The sequence below is a fragment of the Nomascus leucogenys genome, chromosome 10 (assembly GCF_006542625.1).
Source record: "Nomascus leucogenys isolate Asia chromosome 10, Asia_NLE_v1, whole genome shotgun sequence".
Classification (NCBI taxonomy): domain Eukaryota; kingdom Metazoa; phylum Chordata; class Mammalia; order Primates; family Hylobatidae; genus Nomascus; species Nomascus leucogenys.
In genome coordinates this window covers 61,215,926-61,238,081 of record NC_044390.1, presented here as the reverse complement: position 1 = coordinate 61,238,081, position 22,156 = coordinate 61,215,926, and the positions used below count along the sequence as shown (strand labels likewise).

Genomic DNA, 22,156 nt, shown 5'->3' with positions numbered 1-22,156 from the left:
CCAGCCTGGGCGACAGAGTGAGACTCTGCCTCAAAAAAAAAAAAGCATTGAACAGATACTGGATAAAGTATCCATCTGGGCATGGTGGCTCACACCTGTAATCCCAACACTTTGGGAGGCCAAGGCAGGAGGATCACTTGAGCCCAAGAGATTGAGACCAGCCTGGGCAACATAGGGAGACCCCCGTCTCTACAAAAAATACAAAAATTATCAGGGCATGGTGGTGCATGCCTATAGTCCCAGCTACTCGGAGGCTGAGGAGTGGGGATTGCTTGAACCCAGGAATTTAAGGCTGCAGTGAGCTGATCATGTCACTGCATTCTAGCCTGGGTAACAGAGTGAGACCCTGTGTCAAAACGAAAAGGAAAAAAAAAATGGACCTGCCTGGAGAGGAGCTGGATTATCAGCCAGCTCTGAATAATTTGCATAGCTGGATGTGGCCACTGGCTGACCTGGATGGGGCTGGAGGGCGGGGTGAGAAATGGGAGATTTTCCCAGCTGCCCCCAGAGCACCTGGAAGGTTCTCACCTTCTCCATCAGTTGCCGCAGCTCCCGACTCCTGCCGTCTCGAGAGCAGGTACTCTGCGCTGGGATCACGGCCGTGCAGATGCATTTCCCGTCAGGGGCCTGGGCTGAGGTGTACAGCTGCCAGCCCTCTTCTGGGCTCTGGAAGAGAGTCTGCAAAGAAGTGGGGGTCAGAGACTGGGATCCCAGTGAGGGTCTCGCCTCGCCCTCACTGGGACAGGAAGGGGGCCCGAGGAAACCACAGATGCCCTTTGCTGGGCTCCAGGCATATGCCAGTGCCTCTTGTGTGTGATCTCAGGCCCTCCTTAAGGAGCCTCATTTCACAGATGGCACGACTGAGGTGCAGAGGGATTAAGGAACATGGCAAGGAATTGGACTCAAATCTTCTCCAAGACCAGAATTCATTCTCTCACACAGATTCACACACACACAACACTGTCTCCGTGACTGCCATTAGAACAGAGATCCACTCAACCCCCAAACCTGGACTTCCTCTCTGCTTCCCCAGCCCACAGTGACATATCGGCTCTGGAGCTATCTGAGGGCCACTTAATGTTTTTTGTTTGTTTGTTTTTTGTTTGTTGTTGTTGCTGTTGTTTGTTTTTGAGACAACACAGTCTTGCCCTGTCGCCCAGGCTGGAGTGCAGTGGCACGATCTGGGCTTACTGCAACCTCCGCCTCCCAAGTTCAAGTGATTCTCCTGCCTCAGCCTCCCAAGTAGCTGGAATTACAGGTGCGTGCCTCCATGCTCGGCTAATTTTTATATTTTTAGTAGAGATGGGGTTTCATCATGTTGGCCAGGCTTGTCTCTAACACCTGGCCTCCACTCCAGCCTGGGTAACAGAGTGAGACCCTGTCTCAAAAGGAAAAAAAAAAAAGGATCTCACCTCAGGTGATCCACCCACCTTAGCCTCCCAAAGTGCTGGCATTACAGGCGTGGGCCACCACACTCAGCCATCAGGGCCACTAAATGTTAAGTGCAACCCTGCTGTGCCCCCTCCCCACCTGGAGCCACCCAGGCAAGGTAATGGCAGACAAAACGCTCAGATAATCCAGTGATCAATTATGGCTTTGTTTCCCAAGCCATGCTCCTTGCAACACTGGTAATCTTACCAGGTGTGCTGGGAAAAGGATGCTCTGTGGTCAAATACATGTGTGTCTTACTGGGTGAAACAAGTTTTGCTACTGCGGGACTTATCAGAGCCTTAGAAATGCTAATAAGTACCAGGGAACTCTAGACACAAATCATAAACTTCCAAACTGATTAGAAGACACCCATGAGGCAGGTGGATCACCTGAGATCAGGAGTTCAAGACCAGCCTGGCCAACATGGTGAAACCCTGTCTCTACCAAAAATATAAACATTAGCCAGGTGTGATGGCAGCACCTGTAATCCCAGCTACATGGGAGGCTGAGGCAGGAGAATCGCTTGAACTTGGGAGGCGGAGGTTGCAGTGAGCCAAGATCGCGCCACTGCACTCCACCCTGGGCGACAGAGCAAGACTCCGTCTCAAAAAAAAAAAAAAAAAAAAAAAAAAGAAGATACCCATGAGAGTCTCTTCTGTCCCAGGCATAGGGATAGGGTCTGGGATAGGATCCAGGAAGAGAAGGAATGAAGAAAACATCTGGTGGTTGTCCATGGAGCTACTAGGAGAGACGGACATCAATCACTTAACGCCATTGATACTTCTAGAACCACATGCTGCAGTGAGTGCTTTGAAGAAATAGTGCAGGGAGTAACAGGGGGTCTTCCCTCAGGCTGAGGGTCTCTAAGGAGGTGTCTAAGAGAATGGGCTCTTGAGATGAACCTGAGGGGACGAGTGAGACAGAAGAAAAGGAGAAGGCAGGGGACATTTCTGTCATTACAAATCCTGATCAATGTCTGGAGGGACCCAGGAATGGTGGCTCACGCCTGTAATCCCAGAATTTCAGGAGGCTGAAGTGGGCGGATCACTGAAGGCCAGGAGTTTAAGGCCACCCTGGGCAACATAACAATAATATACTAAAAATTAAAAAAAAAAAAATTAGCTGGATGTAGTGGCATGCACCTGTGGTCCCAGCTACTCAGGAGGCTGAGGCAGGAGGACTGCTTGAGCCCAGGAGATCGAGGCTGCAGTGAGCTATGGTTGTGCCACTGCACTTCAGCCTGGGCAACATGGCAAAGCCCTGTTTCTACAAAAAATACAAAAATTAACCAGGCATGGTGGCACACACCTGTGGTCCCAGCTACTCACAAGGCTGAGACAGGAGGATTGCTTGGGTGCAGGAAGTTGAGGCTGCAATGAGCTATGGCTGTGCCACTGCATTCCAGCCTGGGTGACAGAGTGAGACCCCATCTCTTAAAAAAAATAGAAAGGCCAGGCGCGGTGGCTCATTCCTGTAATCCTAGCACTTTGGGAAGCGGAGGCAGGTGGATCACCTGAAGTCAGGAGTTTGAGACCAGCTTAGCCAACATGGTAAAACCCCCATCTCTACTAAAAATACAAAAATTAGCCGGGCGTGGTGGTGGGCGCCTGTAATCCCAGCTACTTGGGAGGCTGAGGCAGGAGAATCGCTTGAACCTGGTGGGGTGGGGGCGGCGAGCCGAGGTTGCAGTGAGCCGAGATCACACCACTTTACTCCAGCCTGGGCAAAAGGGCGAAACTCTCTCAAAAAAAAAAAAAAAAGGATGTGGGGGGACGTGAGGGTTGTGGGGTGACTGGCTTGGGCTTGCACACGTAGGTGTCATTTGTTCAAAACCTGAAGTCTTTGTTCAAGACCTGAAGGAAGTGAGGGAGGAGCCATTTGGATGTCTGGGGAAGGGGTTCCAGGCAGAGAGAACAACAAGTGGAAAGGCTCTGAGGCAGGACCATGCCTGGTGTGTTTGTGAAACAAGGAGGAGGCCCACGTGGCTGGAGCAGATTGAGTAAGGGGTAAGTGGAGGCAGATGAGGGAAGGGAGGTGATGGGGTAAGGCCTTGTAGGAAGCAGTGAGGGCTTCGGGTTCTGCTCTGAGGAAGGTGGGAGCCATGGAGGGTTCTGTGCAGAGGCGGGACATGACCTTACTTGGGTGTTCACAGTGACCTCTGGCTGCTCTAGGGGACAAGGGAGGGAGGCCAGGGCAGGGGTGACTGCACGGATCCAGACAGGTGACGATGGATGGTGGCCATAGAGGCGGTAAATGGAAGATTCTGGTCCTATTCCAGGATGCATTCTGACAGGCATGGAAGAAATTCTGATATAAAAAAAAAAAAAACCCAGTGTTTTACAGAGAAACAAAGCACCACAATCATTGATCATTTGCACAGCCGTTACTAGATCTCCCAGCAGAATCGGTGCCGTGAGCTGAAGCGCAGATAAACCAAGCTGTGAATTATGAGCAATCCCGGGGACTCCAACTATTAGCCCACCTTTTTCTCTCCCACTCAAGTTTTTTTTTTTAAGCCTTATTGGAATATGAGCAAATGATATAATTGTACAAATTGTACAGATGAGCTTGACTCCCCCACTAATCTATAAGGAAAACAAACCATTCATAAACGTCAGCTGAAACTATTATAGTTAGTCATTCTTTGAGCCTTTGTACATCCTTCCTAAATGGGGGGAACCCCCTCTTTGTAAGTTGCACATCCTTAGCCCTGGCAGAGGAGCACAATAACTCACTTTCTCCGCCTTCCTTGTATTCAGGTAGGAGCTGGGTGGAGCTAACATTCACTGCAGGTGCGCCCAGGATTGGCCACAGCCAAGAGCTTTCTCTGGTGGTCAGGTCCCACCCTGCCCTTGCATGGGGACAGCAGAAAATACACCCAGCAATCCTCAAAGATGACCCACAGGCATTAGTGATTAATACTACCCCTCTTGCCTCTCCAGTGGGAAAGAACTCGAAGGTGTATGTTCCATGAAATCTTCCAGGGGAACCCATTAGATTTGCACCTCAGTTGTCCACAGCAGCAACCTGCTCATTACTTCTCTTTTATTTATTCATTTATTTTATTATTTTTTATTTTTGAGACAGACTCTCGCTGTGTCGCCCAGGCTGGAGGGCAGTGGTGCGATCTCGGCTCACTGCAACCTCCACCTCCTGGGTTCAAGCTATTTTCATGCCTCAGCCTCCCGAGTAGCTAGGATTACAGTCACCCACCTCCATGCCTGGCTAATTTTTGTATTTTTAGTAGAGATAGGGTTTCACCATGTTGGCCAGGCTGGTCTCGAACTCCTGGCCTCAAGCGATCCACCCACCTTGGCCTCCCAAAGTGCTGGGATTGCAGGCAAGAGCCATTGCGCCTGGCACATTTATTTATTTTTTTAAGATGGGGTCTTGCTGTCGCTCAGGTCTGGGTCTTGCTGTCGCCCACCACTGGAGTGCAGTGGTGCAACCCTAGCTTACTGCAGCCTCGAACCCCTGGATTTAAGCCATCCCCTCCCACATCTGCCTCCTGAGTAGCTGGGCCTACAGGCAGGTACCAACACACCCAGCTTTTTTTTTTTTTCCCTTTTGTAGAGACAGTCTTGCTTTGCTGCCCAGGCTGGTCTCGAACTCCTGGGCTCAAGCAATCCACCTGCCTCAGCCTCCCAAAGTGCTGGGATTACAGGTGTGAGCCACTGCGCCTGGTGTACTCATTAACTCTCCCTGCATGGGTTTCCTTCACCTCCTCTCTCACTTCACTGCTCCCCCACTGGTTCTTCCTGGGGTATCTTAGGTGGATACTTGCACTTAAATCCTCCCTGAAGGAGCCTGACCTAAGACAACAAGGATGGCCCAGTACAAGAAGAATACTCTAAGAAAGCCTGCCCCTTTGGTTCTGGGAGGATCCAGAACTACTCTCCCACCTCCCTTCTTCTTCTTCTCCTTTTTTTTTTTTGGAGATAGAGTCTCACTTGGTCACCCAGGCTGGTGTGCAGTGGTACTATCAGGGCTTTTGGCAGCCTCAACCTCCTGGGCTTAAATAGTGATTCCTCGGCCGGGCGCCGTGGCTCACGCTTGTAATCCCAGCACTTTGGGAGGCCGAGGCGGGCGGATCACGAGGTCAGGAGATCAAGACCACGGTGAAACCCCGTCTCTACTAAAAATACAAAAAATTAGCCAGGCGTGGTGGCTGGCGCCTGTAGTCCCAGCTACTTGGAGAGGCTGAGGCAGGAAAATGGCGTGAACCCGGGAGGCGGAGCTTGCAGTGAGCCGAGATTGCGCCACTGCACTCCAGCCTGGGCGACAGAGCAAGACTCCGTCTCCAAAAAAAAAAAAATAATGATTCCTCCCACTTCAGCCTCCCGAGTAGCTGAGACTAAAGGCCTTTAGTCTCACTACCACACCTACTGATTTTTTTTTTTTTTTTTTTTTGAGACGGAGTCACACTCTCACCCAGGCTGGAGTGCAGTGGCACGATCTCCACTCACTGCAACCTCCGCCTCCCAGGTTCATGGCATTCTCCTGCCTCAGCCTCCCGAGTAGCTGGGACTACAGGCGCCCGCCACCACGCCTGGCTAATTTTTTTTTGTATTTTTAGTGGAGACGGGGTTTCACCGTGTTAGCCAGGATGGTCTTGATCTCCTGACCTCGTGATCCGCCCGCCTCGGCCTCCCAAAGTGCTGGGATTACAGACGTGAGCCACCACGCCCGGACTCACACCTATTAATTTTTAAATTTTTTTGTAGAGATGGGAGTCTTGCTATATTGTCCAGTATGGTCTCTTAACTCCTGGACTCAAGCGATCCTCCTTCCTCAGCCTCCCAAAGCACTGGGATTACAAGGCATGAGTCACTGTTACCTCTCTGTTTTTTTCGTGTGTTTTTTTTTTTTTTGAGAGGGAGTCTCTGTTGCCTAGGCTGGAGTGCAATGGCGGGATCTCAGCTCACTGCAGCCTCCGCCTTTGAGGTTCAAGCAATTCTCCTGCCTCAGCCTCCCAATGGCGGGATCTCAGCTCACTGCAGCCTCCGCCTTTGAGGTTCAAGCAATTCTCCTGCCTCAGTCTCCCAAGTAGCTGGGATTACAGGCATGCACCACCATGCCTGGCTAATTTTTGTATTTTTAGTAGAGACAGGGTTTCACCATGTTGGCCAGGCTGGTCTTGAACTCCTGACCTCAAATGATCCACCCACCTTGGCCTCCCAAAATGCTGCGATTACAGACATGAGCCACCGCGCCTGGCTCTCCCTTCTTGATAAATCCTGTTGCGGGAAGTCAGGGACCCCAAACGGAGGGACTGGCTGAAGCCATGGCAGAAGAACGTGGATTGTGAAGATTTTATGGACATTTATTAGTTCCTCAAATTAATACTTTTGTATTTTCTTATGCCTGTCTTTACTGCAATCTCTAAACAAATAGTAAAGATTTCATGGACACTTATCACTTCCCCAATCAATACCCTTGTGATTTCCTATGCCTGTCTTTACTTTAAACTCTTAATCCTGTCAGTTGAGGAGGATGTATATCGTTCCAGGACCCTGTAATAATTGCGTTAACTACAAAAATTGTACAGAATGTGTGTTTGAGCAATATGAAATGTGGGCACCCTGAAAAAAGAACAAGATAACAGCAATTGTTCAGGGAATAAGAGAGATAACCTTAAACTCTGACTGCCGGTGAGCCGGGCAGAACAGAGCCATATTTCTCTTCTTTCAAAAGCAAATGGGAGAAATATTGCTGAATTCTTTTTCTCAGCATGGGATATCCCTGAGAAAGAGAATGCGCACCTAGGGGTAGGTCTCTGAACTGGCCCCCCTGGGCGTACCTGTCTCTTATGGTCGAAACTGCAGGGGTGAAATAAACTCCTATCTCCCATAGCGCTCCCAGGCTTAGTAGGAAGAGGGAATTCCCACCTAATAAATTTTGGTCAGACCGGTTGATCTCAAAACCCTGTCTCCTAATAAGACGTTATCAATGACAGTGGTGCCCAAAACTTCATTAGCAAATTTACTTTCGCCTTGGTCCTGTGGTCCTGTGATCTCGCCCTGCTTCCACTTGCCTTGTGATATTCTATTACCCTGTTAAGTACTTGATGTCTGTCACCCACACCTATTCGCACACTCCCTCCCCTTTTGAAAATCCCTAATGAAAACTTGCTGGTTTTTGTGGCCTGGGGGACATCACGGATCCTACCAATGTGTGATGTCTCCCCCAGATGCCGAGCTTTAAAATTTCTCTCTTTTGTACTCTGTCCTTTTATTTCTCAAGCCAGCTGACGCTTAGGAAAATAGAAAAGAACCTACGTGATTATCGGGGCGGTCCCCCAATAAAATCCAATTCTTAAAAAAAAAAAAACAAAGAAAAACATCAAACAGGAGCCCAAGCATCCCTGTCCCTCCTCCCCTGGCTCTGGTCCCCAAGCAATTTGGATAGAACCCCCCAAGGAATATCTTTTGTGCAGAGACAAAGCCGCCGGTTCAACATAATTAACATCTTCCTACATTGCCTAGCGTGTCCTTTGAAGCAAACAAGCCATTTTCTCTCGACAGAGGAAATATTGAATTGTAAAAGAGAAGCAAGATTTAAGTGGTGCAGAGAGAAGGCCTCCATGGTTTTCCTAAAATAATTGTCTGCGTTGGACGCATCTCACTGGAGTGTTCTCTGCAGCAGTGTAATTAAATGCCTGGGTTTTGGCTGCCAGATCGCAGCAGGCAGAGGTCCTGAGTTTTGTCCATTGGGTTTAAGTTCAGATATGCAGTCAATGCATGTCCCTAGGAACTGCTGGAATGTTCTGGAAGGTACCATGTGCTAGCTCTCCCAGACTGGGTCTAGCTTGCAAACAAAGTCAAGAGTTCTTGGAGTCAGAAGACTAGAGAGGAACAGAGAGTGTCCTACTCTAGGGGAAATGCTTATAACAGCAGGTGCAAGAACACAGGCGTTCTCCAGCATAGAAATCTGTGGTCTAGCAGCCTGTCTCACCTCGGATGTGGCAGATGTACTAAAGAAGCCAACCCACTTTTTTTTTTTTTTTTTTTTGAGACAAGGTCTTGCTCCGTTGCCTAGGCTGAAGTGTGGTGGCATGATCTAGGCTCACTGCAGCCTCAACTTCCCTGACTCAAGCAATCCTCCCACCTCAGCCTCCCAAGCAGCTGGGACTACAGGCATGCACCACCACGACTGGCTATTTTTTCTTTTTGGTAGAGACGGGGATCTCACTATGTTTCCTAGGCTGATCTTGAACTCCTGGGCTAAAGCAATTCACCCGCCTTGGCCTCCCAAAGTGCTGGGATTATAGGCGTGAGCTACCGCGACGGCCCTGCCAACCCACTCTCTCTTTGCTGAGCTCTTGGTTCAGGGTTTAATATTCCTGCTAATGGGCTTTAAGAGAGTGAAGCTATGCACTCAAGTATCTGTTCCTCAAATGTCTTTTCTGGCTGAAATCTTTCAAACACTTTTGCTGAGGCTGCCCTAATTAAACACCAGCCTCTAAAACAGGTCCAGGATTAACTGAGTAGGACACAGGCAGGGAAAGTTTTTCTTGCTGTCGGGCCAGGGATCATCGTCTCCTACTACTCCATCACCTATATCTTGGTTCAAAAACAATTCCTGGTGGCCAGGCGCAGTGGCTCACGCCTGTAATCCCAGCACTTTGGGAGGTGAAGGTGGGTGGATCACCTGAGGTCAGGAGTTCGAGACCAGTCTGGCCAACATGGTGAAACCCCATCTCTACTAAAAATACAAAAATTAGCCAGGCGTGGTGGCAGGCGCCTGTAATCCCAGCTACTCAGGAGGCTGAGGCAGGAGAATCGCTTGAACCCGGGAGGCAGAGGTTGCAGTGAGCCAAGATCGTGCCATTGCACTCCAGCATGGGCGACAGAGCGAGACCCTGTCTCAAACAACAACAACAACAACGACAACAAAAAACAATTCCTGGTGTTTCCCTGGGGACGGAGGCATTGCCACAGGGTCCTGGGGACAGGAGAAGCATTGGCTATCAGGAAGTAGCCAACAGGAAGAGAGCAAGCGCCTGTCTCTTAATAAAATGAGGCTATTGTTGTGTTTGTGGCTGGATAATTTAATCAGGAAGCCCATATGGGGCTTACATATTTATTTGTGCCCTGCCTTGTTCCAGAGAGGACTCTAAGTGGTTTACAAGGATATGTAAAATACCATAAGATAGCGCCAATTAAATATGAGAGCGGGGATTAGATATTTTTGGAGGACAGCCTGCCAGTCCACAGCCAAGCCATTACGGTTTCTGCAATTTGCATTTTATTCGGCCAATCCAAAGCTAAGAATTCAGCCCGTGGAAACCTTGTGGACAAGCATCTGATTGCTACAAAGGAGGTTCATTAAGCATTGTTTAAAATTGAACAATTAGAAATTAATTTGATCAAAAGCTATTACACATGCTAGAAATTTTTTTTTGGAGACAGCGTCTTGCTCTGTCACCCAGGCTGGAGTACAGTGGCGTGATCATAGCTCACCGCAGCCTTGATGTCCCAAGGCTCAAGCGATCCTCCCACCTCTGTCTCCTGTCTCCTGAGTAGCTGGGACTACAGGTGTGAGCCACTACACCAGGCTAATTTTTTTTTTTTTTTGAGATGGAGTCTCGCTCTGTTGCCCAGGCTGGAGTGCAATGGTACGATCTTGGTTCACTGCAATCTCCGCCTCCAGGGTTCAAGTGATTCTCCTGCCTCAGTCTCTGGAGTAGCTGGGATTACAGGCACCTGCCATTATGCCCGGCTAATCTTTGTATTTTTGTAGAGACAAGGTTTCACCATGTTGGCCAGGCTAGTCTCGAACTCCTGACCTCAGGTGATCTGCCCGCCTTGCCCTCCCAAAGTGTTGGGATAACAGGTGTGAGCCACCACGCCTGGCCCAGGCTAATTTTTAAAAAGATTTTTTGTAGAGACAGGGTTTAGCTATGTTGCCCAGCCTGGTCTCAAATTCCTGGGCTCAAGCAATTATCCCGCCTCAGCCTCCCAAAGTATTGGGATTACAGGCGTGAGGCACTGTGTCCAGCCAATTTACAAATTTAAGATGCATCTACGGAATGAGATACTATGCAGTCATTAAAAATTAGGGATTAATGGAGATTTTAATCACCATCTTTAAATTTATCTTATTTTCCAAGTTTTCTACAATGAACACGTATTGGTCCTATAAAGATTTTTAGAGCCGGGTGCAGTGGCTCACGCTTGTAATCCCAACACTTTGGGAAGCCAAGGCAGGAGAATCACTTGAGCCCAGGAGTTTGAGAACAGCCTGGGCAACATAGTAAAACCCCATCTCTACAAAAAATTTAAAAATTAGCTAAGCATGGTGGCACATGCCTGCGGTCCCAGCTACTCGGGAAGCTGAAGTAGGAGGATCACTTGAGCCCAGGAGTTCACGGCTGCAGGGAGCTATGAAGGTGCCACTACACTCCAGCCTGGGTGACAAAGTGAGACCCTGTCTCAAAAGAAAAAAAAAAGATTTTTAAAAGTCCCTTAAATTTTTTTTTTTTTTTGGCAAGGGAGAAAAAGAAGAAAAACAAAAGCAGGGACATAAAACAGAGCCAGAAACGAGGCTAAGAAAAACTCATCCCTTAAAAACCTGAACAATCAGCATATGGCCAGGCCATAAGTTTGGCTCCAAGCTCCTTAGCAGCCAACTCAAAAAGGGAAAGCTGGTCATTTATGCGGTTCTCAGTGTCCTGAAACAAAAGTACACCAGATGCTCAGGAGAAAGCTCAATTATTTTTGGCAGGGATTTCTCCCACAGTCCTCCCAAAAAGGATTCCACGTGATGTCACCAGCATCTCTCCGGGCAATATCCTTACGATAGAAGTGACTAGCTTCCTCTAGATGTTTCTTATTCCTCCTGGGATGGTAGAGTAGGGCCAACTGGTAAGAGCAGGGTCCTGGAGTCAGGCTGCCTGGGTTTAAGTTCTGGCTTCACCATTCGCTTGCTGTGTGATCTCGGCAAGTGGCTTAACCTCTCTGTGTCTTTCTTAGTTTTTTCATTTGTACAATGGACATGATGACTACCTACTTCTCAGGGTTGCTAGGAGGATCAAATTAGTTCATAATATATATAAGAGCAATTAAACAGTCAGTAGCATGTAGTAAGAGCTGCACAAGTGTCTGCTAATACTATTATTTTTATTTTTTAAGAGACAGGGTGTCACTCTATCGTCCAGGCTGGAGTGCAGTGGCACAATCATGGCTCACTTCAGCCTCGAACTCCTGACCTCAGGCAATCCTCTGGCCATCAGCTTCCTGAGCATCTGGGACTACAGGCATGTTCCACTATGCCCAGCTAATTTTTTATTTTTTGTAGAGATGGGAGTCTTGCTATAATTGCCCAAGCTGTGTTTGAACTCGTGGCCTCAGACAGTTCCTCCAGTCTCAGACTCCCAAGATGCTGAGATTACAGGCATGCACCACTGCACCTGGTTAATTTTTTAAAATATTTTTGTAGAGACAGGATCTTACTGTGTTGCCCAGACTGCTCTTGAACTCCTGGCCTCAAGCAATCCTCCAGCCTCAGCCTCCCAAAGTGCTAGGATTACAGGCATGCACCACTGCACCTGGTTAATTTAAAAAAAAATTTTTTTTTTTGTAGAGGTGGGGTCTCACTATTTTGCCCAGGCTGTTGCAGCAGCACACTCATGGCTCACTGCAGCCTCGGATTCCTGGCCTCAAGAGATCCTCCCATCTCAGCCTCCCAAAGTGCTGGGATTACTGGCCTGAGTCATTGCACCCTGCCCTGCTATTATTATCTTTATAACACTCAAAAGGCCAATTTGGTAACTTCCTGAGGTCAAACGGTATGAGTCTTGACACAATAAAAAGGATCTGGCAAAGTCTCATGGAGTTGGGGTTGAGACTGTGGGGATCATGAGGCAAAGAAAGTCCAATGAGGGAGAGAGGAGAGTGAGGGATGAGAGGGGACACTTGCTCCATCCTAGTCCCCACGTGGCCCAGCTGGCTTCCTGTTCCAGAATATCTCCTTGCTATAACCTGGCAGCAGGGGAGCCATGGTCCTTCTCCATCCTTACAGGCAATGAACCAGGATGTAGGAGCACACTGCTGTGTTCTCTCTGGCCCATCCTCTCTAATTGTCTTTCTCTTCCCAGGTCACAGGATGCTTATTCTCATCTCCAGGTCTTTGCACAGGCCAGGCCCTCTGCCAGTCCCCGCACTCTCCCCTTCTCAGGGCCAGGCTAACTCTTCCCCATCCCCGGGGCTCAAGCGTCCAGGTCTCTTCCAAAAGCAGTTTTGGCTGTCCCTGCCATGCGTTACCCTCCTCTCAAGTCACCCGGGAGGTGGAGGTTGCTGTAAGCCAAGATCGCAGTGAGCTGAGGTTGCGCCATTGCACTCCAGCCTGGGCAACAAGAGCAAAACTTTGTCTCAAAATAAATAAAATAAAATAAATAAATAATTAGCCGGGTGTGGTGATGCATGTCTGTGGTTTACAGTGGCTCGCATCTGTAATCCTGGCACTTTGGGAGGCCAAGGTGGGAGGATCACTTGAGCTCAAGAGTTTAAGACCAGACTGGGCCCAGTGGCTTATGCCTGTAATCCCAGCACTTTGGGAGGTCATGTCAGGCAGATCACTCTAGGTCACGAGTTCGAGACCAGCCTGGCCAAGATGGCGAAACCCCATCTCTACTAAAAATACAAAAAATTAGCTAGGCATGGTGGCAAGTGCCTGTAATCCCCACTACTCAGGAGGCTGAGGCAAGAGAATCACTTGAACCCTGGAGGTGGAGGTTGCAGTGAGCCGAGATCCCACCACTGCACTCCAGCCTGGGCAACAGAGCAAGACTCTGCTCTCAAAAAAAAAAAAAAAAAAAAGTCTCTTTGCCAAAGCATCACTGCCTGTAAGTGGTGTAGCTGGAATTCGAACACAGGCCATCTGGTTCCAGTCTACACTGGCTTGCGGCACCTCTCCTGTCCTCCTCCAAGCCCTGATCACAGTCGCCATTAGGAGGGCCTCACTGGTGGGAAGGCTGGCTCCAGGCCTGCCTCTACCCTGGGAAAGGAAATGACAGGGGAACAGGGAGTTTTGTTTGTTTTGCAAACAATTCATCCTTGATCCTCAGAACCTGGCACAAGGTATGTTTGTTGAATGAGGATGCTGATGAACCAGTGGGACAGAGAGCAAACACCTTCACAGGTCTACCGCGAATTTCCCCTTTGTGAATTTCCCCTTCTGCCACGGAGCTGGCTTCTGTTGTTCGTCCTGGGGAAGGATCACCTGAGATTAGGCTGCAGACAGGTGCCCAGTAGGCTAGGGAGAGGCTGTGGCTTCTCTCTGACTGCGAGGATGGCAGGAGGGCCGTGATGAATGATGGAGAATGTGCCTGTCTGCTACGTCTGAGCCGTGACAGGGGGCCATGTCCCTTTGGAAAGCTTGAGATAATAGCAGCCTGCTCTTGTCAAACCTTGAGGTATTGGGCAAATATCCCCTGAGTGATAAGCTTGACAGGCCTTAAAGAAGGTATCAGCCAGGAGCTGTGGCTCATACCTGCATTCCCAGCACTTTGGGAGGCCAAGACAGGCGGATGGCTTGAGCTTAGGAGTTCGGGACCAGCCTGGGCAATATGGTGAGACCCTGTCTCAACCAAAAATACAAAATAATTTAGCCAGGCATGGTGGCACGAGCCTGTGGTCCCAGCTACTCGGAAGGCTGAGGTGGGAGGATCGCCTGAGCCTGGGAGGCAGAGGTTGCAGTGAGCCGAGATCACGCCACTGCACTCCAACCTGGGTGACAGAGCAAGACCCTGTCTCAAAAGAAAAAAAAAAAGATATCGGCTCACCCGTGCCATGCTGGAAGCCTGGGAACCGCCTGGGGCCTCCCTCAGCCTGAGAACTGGGGTTTTGCCTGGAAGAGCCTTGTGGCTCGGGGAGGGGTCAGGATAGAAAGTGATTGTGAGTCCACACATTCATTCATCCATCCATTCATTCAACTTTCCACCCATTCATCCATCTATCCATTCATTCATAAAACCAACCATCCATCCATTCATTCATCTGCTCATCCATTTATCTATTTACCCATTCATTCATCCATCCAACCATCCATTCACTCATATTCATTCATCCAACCATCCATTTATACATCTATCCATCTATCCATCCATCCATTCATTCATCTGTCCATCCATCCCTCCCCAAGCTCTACTCCCATTCTGAATTTCATATTTTACTTAACACTTGTAGAGCTCGCCTTTCGCAGTTGCTTTACAAATATTACCAAAATTCAATCCTTAGAGCCCCATCTCATGGTAGGTACTAACACTAGCTCCATTCTACAGATGGGAAAACTGAGATACAGAGAAAAGTCGTTACCCAAATTCACAGAGCTGGGATTTGGATGCCAGCCTATCAGACTCTCAGCCATTATGCTGAGAGGACAAGAGTCACTTTCTTCAGGGTCTCAATCTGCCGCGCAGGCTAGAGTGCAGTGGTGTAATCACGGCGCCATCACTGCTCACTGCAACCTCCACCTCCCAGGCTCAAGCCATCCTCTCATTTCAGCTCCCTGAGTAGCTGGGACTACAGGCGCACACCACCACGCCAGGCTAATTTTTGTATTTTTTGTAGAGACGGGGTTTCACCATGTTGCCCAGGCTGGTCTTGAACTCCTGGGTTGAAGGGATCCACCTGCCTCAGCCTCCCAGAGTATTGTGTTTACAGGTGTGAGCCATCACACCTGGCCAACATTTTTGGTTTGTTAAGAGACAGGGTCTCAAGCAGTTGCCCAGGCTGGAGTGCAGGGGCATGATCATAGCTCACTGCATCTTCAGCCTCCTAGGCTCAAGCAATTCTCTTGCTTCAGCCTCCTGAGTAGCTGGGACCACAGGTGTGTGCCACCACACCCTGATGCTTTTTTTATTTTTTATTTTTATTTTTGTTTTGAGACAGGGTCTTGCTGTGTCCCCCAGGCCGTGTCCCACATTGGTGTGATCATGGCTCACTGCAGCCTCAACCTCCCAGACTCAAGCAATCCTCCCACCTTAGCCTCCCAAGTAGCTGGGACTACCAATGTACACTATCATGCCCAGCTAATTTTTTTTTTTTTTGTAGAGACAGGATCTCACTATGTTTCCCAAGCTAGTCTCAAACTCCTGACCTCAAGCGATCTTCCCATCTCGGTCTCCCAAAGCGCTGAAATTACAGGTGTGGGCCACCACGCCTACCTAATCAACTTTTACTTTTGGAATTATTTTAGGTTTACAGGAAAGTTACAACAATAATACAGAGAGCTCCTGTATACCCCTCATCCTGCCTTCCCTGTTATTACACCTTACATAACCACAGTACACTTGTCACAACTAAGAAATCAACATCCATGCATCCATTACTATTAACTAAACTCTAGACTTTATCCAAATTCCCCAGTTTTCCCACCTGAGTGCTTTTTCTGGTCCAGAATCTAATGCAGGCTCCCACGTTGCACTGAGTTATCACATGTCTTTAGATGTCTCTGGTCTATGACAGTTTCTCTGTCTTGTTTTTTCTGACCTTGACAGTTTTGAGGATTACTGGCCAGGGAGTTTTAGAGAATACCCCACTGGCCTTTTTTTTTTTTTTTTTAAGAGAGATGGGGTCTCACTATGTTGCCCAGGCTAGACTCAAACTCCTGACCTTAAGTGACCCTCCCACCTAAGCCTCCCAAAGTGGTGGCATTACAGACATGAGCCATCATGCCCAGCCACCACCGGCTTTTATTTATTTATTTATTTTTGAGATAGAATCTCCCTCTGTCGCCCAGGCTGGGGTGTAGTGGTGCCATCTCGGCTCACTGCAACCTCTACCTCCTGGGTTCAAGCGATTCTCCTGCCTCAGCGTCCCAAGTAGTTGGGACTACAGGTGTGCACCACCATGCCTGGCTAATTTTTCTATTTTTAGCAGAGACGGGGTTTCACCATGTTGGCCCGGCTGGTCTCGAACTGCTGACCTCAAGTGATCCACCCACCTTGGCCTCCCAAAGTGCTGGGATTACAGGCATGAGCCACCACACCCAGCCTTTTATTTTATTTTTTAGAGAGAGGGTCTTGCTGTGTTGCCCGGACTGGTCTTGAACTCCTGAGCTCAAGTGATCCTCCTGCCTCGGCCTCACAAAGTGCTGGGATTACAGGCATGAGACACTGCACCCGTCCCCTACTGGCTTTTGAGGGCAGGAACTGTGGCCTCACTTTGCTGGCCATTTCCCCAGCCTGTAACCCAATGCAGTAGCTGCTTCAGACACTTCCTAAATGAACAAATATTGAATGGCCATCACTGAGAGCTTTCTCTTCCTGTGCTCCCTGTTCCGCAGGCATCCCCGCCAGAGGCTAGATCTAGAAGAGTTCACGGCGAAATAAAAGCTTTTCTCCTTTCAGAAAGATTTGTTTTTGATCCTTTCTTTGTAGACATCAAGGATTCATTTCTTTAATATTTAAGGGCTTTTGTACCAAAGAGAAGCAGCCGCATTTGCATCAGTCTCATTTTTTCAAGGCAGGCGAGAGAGATCTTTCTAGCAAGATGGGGTTTCTTCCTTCATGGAGCTGTCACTTGATTTATCTGCTTCTCCTTCCCCAGCCTTCATGCCTCTGGCAGGGGGCAGGGAAGAGCGAGGGTTCTGGAATGATCCACAGACTCTGATGTCCTCTCTGCTACAGCCCAAGGAAGCTTAATTAGAACCTCACCAATTTGCCGGGACTGAGGTGGCCTTAGGAGCTGGTGCAGGCGCCTGGCCGGGGATGAAGATGAATTAGCAGCTTTTTTTTTTTTTTTTTTTTTTTGAGACAGGCTGGAGTGCAGTGGCACGATCACGACTCACTTCCCTGGCTCAGGTGATCCTCCTACCTCAGCCTCGCGGGTAGCTGGGACCACAGGCACTTATCACCACATCTGGTTGTTTTTTTTGTTGTTGTTGTTGTTTTTCTTTTCTTTTTCCCCCCGCCCCACAGACACAGGGTATTGCCCTGTTTCGAACTCCTGAGCTCAAGCAATCCTCCCACCTCGGCCTCCCCAAGGTGCTGGGATTACAGGTATGAGCCACTGCACCTGGCTCGAATTAGCGGTTTTATTTCCTGTCCCTCTGTATAGCTCAATAGCTACCATGGGGACCAAAAGCCTGCCTTGGGTACACAGAGCACGTCCCTTTTCTAACATTAGCTGGTCAGAAGTCGGAATCCCTTTAGCCATGCAGGCCTGCAGGTCTCACTGCTTTTTATTTCTCAGCCCCAGGAGGCCAAGCTGAAGGCAGAGAATCTAAAGAAGCTGTCCTCAGCGAGGTCATCTCCCCACCACCGAGATCCCTACTGCTGGGAGACACTGGCCCCGATTTAATCTCTTGCCTGAAGTTTTTCAGACGTAAAAATGAGCCAGGGTGAGCTTTTCAGATAGTTCCTTCAACTTACAGGAATTCAATTTCTGGCCTGGATATAAATTTGCAGCCATCAGCGCCCGCGGTAGGGGCTGGGGCCGGGCGCGTTGGCCAGGGATGGATTTCTGAAATCAATCCGTCAGCACGTGGAAAAGGTCGTCACGGGGGACATTTATCTTCCATGGCTGGCTGAGGCATTTCACACCGATAGCCAGTGACACCCCTGTACAAAATGGAAGTGTTTGCTGCGAGTTCCCCAGGCGGCGGCTGGAGGGAGGCCTCGAAGGCTGGACAGCACAGCCAGGAGGTGACATTGATCAACCTGCCTAATAACAGACAGCTAGGTACCGGGACTCCTGAAAACCCACCTCCAAGGGCTCCTTCCTGCTAGGTTCCCCATGTGCCCCTGGGGGTGGCAAGTCCACTCTGGATCCAAACCCTTTATCCCTTGGCTACACCTCCAACACACATTCCACGGTTTCAAAGAAATGAGTCTCAAAGGCATTCAGTTCCCCCAGTGGAGGTGGGAGGACGTGGTCATTAAGGGTCTCCTAGGTTCAAGCCTCAGGTCTGCTGTGTGACCTTGGGCTAGTGACTTAACCATCCTGTGCCTCTGTTCCCCCAGTTAGAATATATAGCTAAGAATAGTACTGATGTCATGAGGTGGTTGTTAATATATCAGAATGGCTTAACATAATGTTATGGTTTGAATGTGTCCCCGCAAAATTCATGTGTTGGAAACATAATCCATTTTATTTATTTATTTATTTAAAGTGAAAGCAAGTTTATTAGAGAAGTAAAGAAACAGAAGAATAGCTACTTGAGAGGCTGGGTGCGGTGGCTCACGCCTGTAATCCCAACACTTTAGGAGGTCAAGGAGGGGCAGATCACTTAAGGCCAGGAGTTTGAGACCAGCCTGGCCAACATGGCGAAATCCTGCCTCTAGTAAAAATACAAAAATTAGCTGGGCATGATGGCAGGCGCCTGTAATCCCAGCTACTCGGGAGGCTGAGGGATGAGAATCGCTTGAACCAGGTAGGTGAAGGTTGCGATGAGCCGAAATCGTGCCACTGCACTCCAGCCTTGGCGACAGAGCGAGACTCTGACTCAAAAAATAAAAATTAAAAAATATGGCCGGGCGTGGTGGCTCACACTTGTAATCCCAGCACTTTGGGAGGCCAAGGCGGGCAGATCACCTGAGGTCCAGAGTTTGAGACCAGCCTGACCAACATGGAGAAACCCTGTCTCTACTAAAAATACGAAATTAGCCAGGCGTGTTGGCGCATGCCTGTAATCCCAGCTACTCTGGAGGCTGAGGCAGGAGAATGGCTTGAACTCAGGAGGCAGAGGTTGTGGTGAGCCAAGATTGTGCCATTGCACTCCAGCCTGGGCAACAAGAGAGAAACTCTGTCTCAAAAATAAATAAATAAATAAATACAATAAAATAAAAATAAAAAAATAAAAAAGTAACAGTATTGAGAGGTAGCACCTTTAAAGATGAGGTTAGGATGAATTAATGCCATTATCAGGGAAGTGGGTTAGTTATCATGGGAGTGGGCTATTGACAACAAGAATGATTTTGGTCCAATTTCCTCTCTCTGTGTCACTTTTGCCTTCAGCCCTTTGGCCATGGGATAACCTTTGCCAGAGGCTGGCGCTATGCCCTTGGACTTCCCAGTCTCCAGAACTGGAAAAATAAATTTCTTTTCTTTTTAAGAAAGACTAATTAATTGATTATTTTACAGATGAAGTCTGGCTTTGTTGCTCAGGCTGGAGTGCAATGATGTGATCCTGACTCATCGCAATCTCAACATTCCAGGCTCAATCGATCCCCCTGCGTTAGCCTCCGGAGTAGCTGGGACTACATATGTGCCACCACATCTGGCTAATTTAAAAAATCTGTGTAGACATGGGGTCTGGCCACATTGCCCAGGCAGGTCTTGAACTCCTGGGCTCAAGCAACCCTCCCACTTTGGCTGCCTAGGTGCTGGGATTACAGGCGTGAGCCACCACACCCGGCCCTTTATAAATTACCCAATCTGTGGTAGTCTGTTATAGTAACAGCAAACAGGCCGGGACACATACGCAATGTGATATTCAAGGGAGTGTGACAGAATTGCCTATGGAATAAAAATAAGCAAATCGGTGCTGACTGGGAACACCGGACCATCTGAGCTTCAATCTTGGCTCTGTGTTACCCTGGACAAGTGACTCTGAGCCTCAGTTTCATTTCTCTTTTTTCTCTTTTTTTTTTTTTTTTTTTGAGACGGAGTTTCACTCTCGTCACCTGGGCTGGAGTATAATGGCACGATCTCAGCTCACTGCAGCCTCCACATCCCGGGTTCAAGCAATTCTCCTGTCTCAGCCTCCCTAGTAGCTGGGATTACAGACATGAGCCACTGCACCTGGCATCAGTTTCATTTCTCAAACAGGGAAACTGGCAGTAGGTGATGAGATGACCCTGTTGGCATTTTGAGGATCCAGCGAGCTAATACACCAAAAGTGCTTCAAGCACTGGTTCAGACAGAGTGCTCAGGAAGTACCAGCCGCTGTTTTCCTTGCAAAGGCAGATAGGACAGCACCCTCCACAGCTTCCCCACATTCACAGATAAGCAAGGAAGAAAGAAAAAGGAAGAGGCAATTATAACAGCGTGTGATAAGTGCCGCGATGCAGGGAAGCACAGAACGCTGGAAGAGCTGGGCTCTAGCTCTGGGCTCCAGAGCCTGGGTTTTTTGTTTGCTTGTTTATTTGAGACTCGGTAGCCCAGGCTGGAGCACAGTGGCGCAGTCATGGCTCACTGCAGCCTCAAACTCCTGGGCTCAAGCGATCCTCCCACCTCAGCCTCCTGAGTGGCTGAGTGATAGGGTTTGGATTTGTGTCCCGTTCAAATCTCATGTCAAATTGTAATCCCCAATGCTGGAACAGGGGCCTGGTGGGGAGGTGACTGGATCATGGGGCTAGGTTTCCCCCTTGCTGTTCTCCTGATAAGGAGTGAGTTCGTATGAGATCTTACTGTCTCTCTGTTTATTTATTTTGAGACAGTTTCACTCTTGTTGCCCAGGCTGGAGTGCAATGGCGCAATCTCGGCTCATTGCAACCTCCACCTCCCGGGTTCAAGCGATTCTCCTGCCTCAGCCTCTCAAGTAGCTGGGATTACAGGCATGTGCCACCACGCCTGGCTAATTTTGTATTTTTAGTAGAGACGGGGTTTCTCCATGTTGGTCAGGGTGGTCATGAACTCCTGACCTCAGGTGATCTGCCCGCCTCGGCCTCCCAAAGTGCTGGGATTACAGGCGTGAGCCGCCGCACCCAGCCAAGCTCTCGTTGTTTAAAAGCGTGTAGCACCTCCCCCAGTCTCTCTCTTGCTCCTGCTCCGGCCATGTAAAACCCGCCTGCTTCCCTTTCACCACCTGCCATGAATGTCAGTTTCCTGAGGCCTCCCCAGCTATGGTTCCTGTACAGCCTGTGGAGCTGTGAGCCAATTAAACCTCTTTTATTTATAAATTACCCAGTGTCAGGTATTTCTTTATAGCAGTATGAGAGAGAACTAACACACTGGGACTCCAGGTGCGCACCACTATGCCTGGCTAAGTTTTTTAATTTTTAAAAATTAAATTTAAATTTTAAGAGCCTGGGCTATGTTGCCCAGGCTGGTCTTGAACTCTCTTTTTTTTTGTTTTTTGAGGTAGAGTCTCGCTCTGTCACCCAGGCTAGAGTGCAGAGGCAAGATCTCGGCTCACTGCAACCTCCGCCTCCTGGGTTCAAGGGATTCTCCTAGCTCAGCCTCCTGAATAGCTGGGACTATAGGTGCACGCCACTATGCCTGGCTAATTTTTGTATTTTTAGTAGAGACAAGGTTTCATCATGTTGGCCAGGCTGGTCTCGAACTCCTGACCTCAGGTGATCCGCCAACCTCGGCCTCCTGAAGTGCTGGGGTTACAGGCATAAGCCACTGGGCCTGGTCTGGTCTTAAACTGTTGAGCTCAAGTGATCCTCCCACCTTGGCCTCCCAAAGTGCCAGGATTACAGATGTGAGCCACTGTGCCTGGCCCAGAGCCTAGTTTTGAGGGAGTAGCAACAGCCTTCTGGAAGATGCAATAGCTAAGCTTACGGATATAGGAGCGAGAGTCGGCATGGGCAAAGGCAGGGAGGGCAGAGCATCCGTTCATCCCAGAAATATTTACTGAGCACCCACTATGTGCCAGGCACTGTTCTAGGTACTGGGGTCACTACTGTCCAGGAGATGGGCAGACATCCCCACTCTCATAAAGCTTCTGCTCTGGTAGGAAGAGGCATGGCAAATGGAGGAACCTGAAAGTTGTTTAATGAGGAGTTGGGGCCAGGTGTAATGGGGCGCACCTGTAATCCCAGCACTTTAGGAGG

The 22,156-nt window shown here is 49.0% G+C and overlaps 1 protein-coding gene across 4 annotated transcripts in view; it reads right to left on the bottom strand.

The window, feature by feature from the left end:
• Positions 1-22,156, bottom strand: part of OLFM2 (olfactomedin 2) — an 85,953-nt gene that overhangs the window by 6,275 nt on the left and 57,522 nt on the right. For 3 of the 4 annotated variants that reach the window (XM_030820913.1, XM_003275630.3, XM_030820912.1), the window contains exon 2: positions 529-678. In XM_030820913.1, coding sequence (XP_030676773.1) covers positions 529-678 — 150 coding nt within the window. Of the gene's footprint in view, positions 1-528; positions 679-11,885; positions 11,904-22,156 lie in introns of those variants that run through there. The other variant, XM_030820914.1, reaches the window with a different exon arrangement.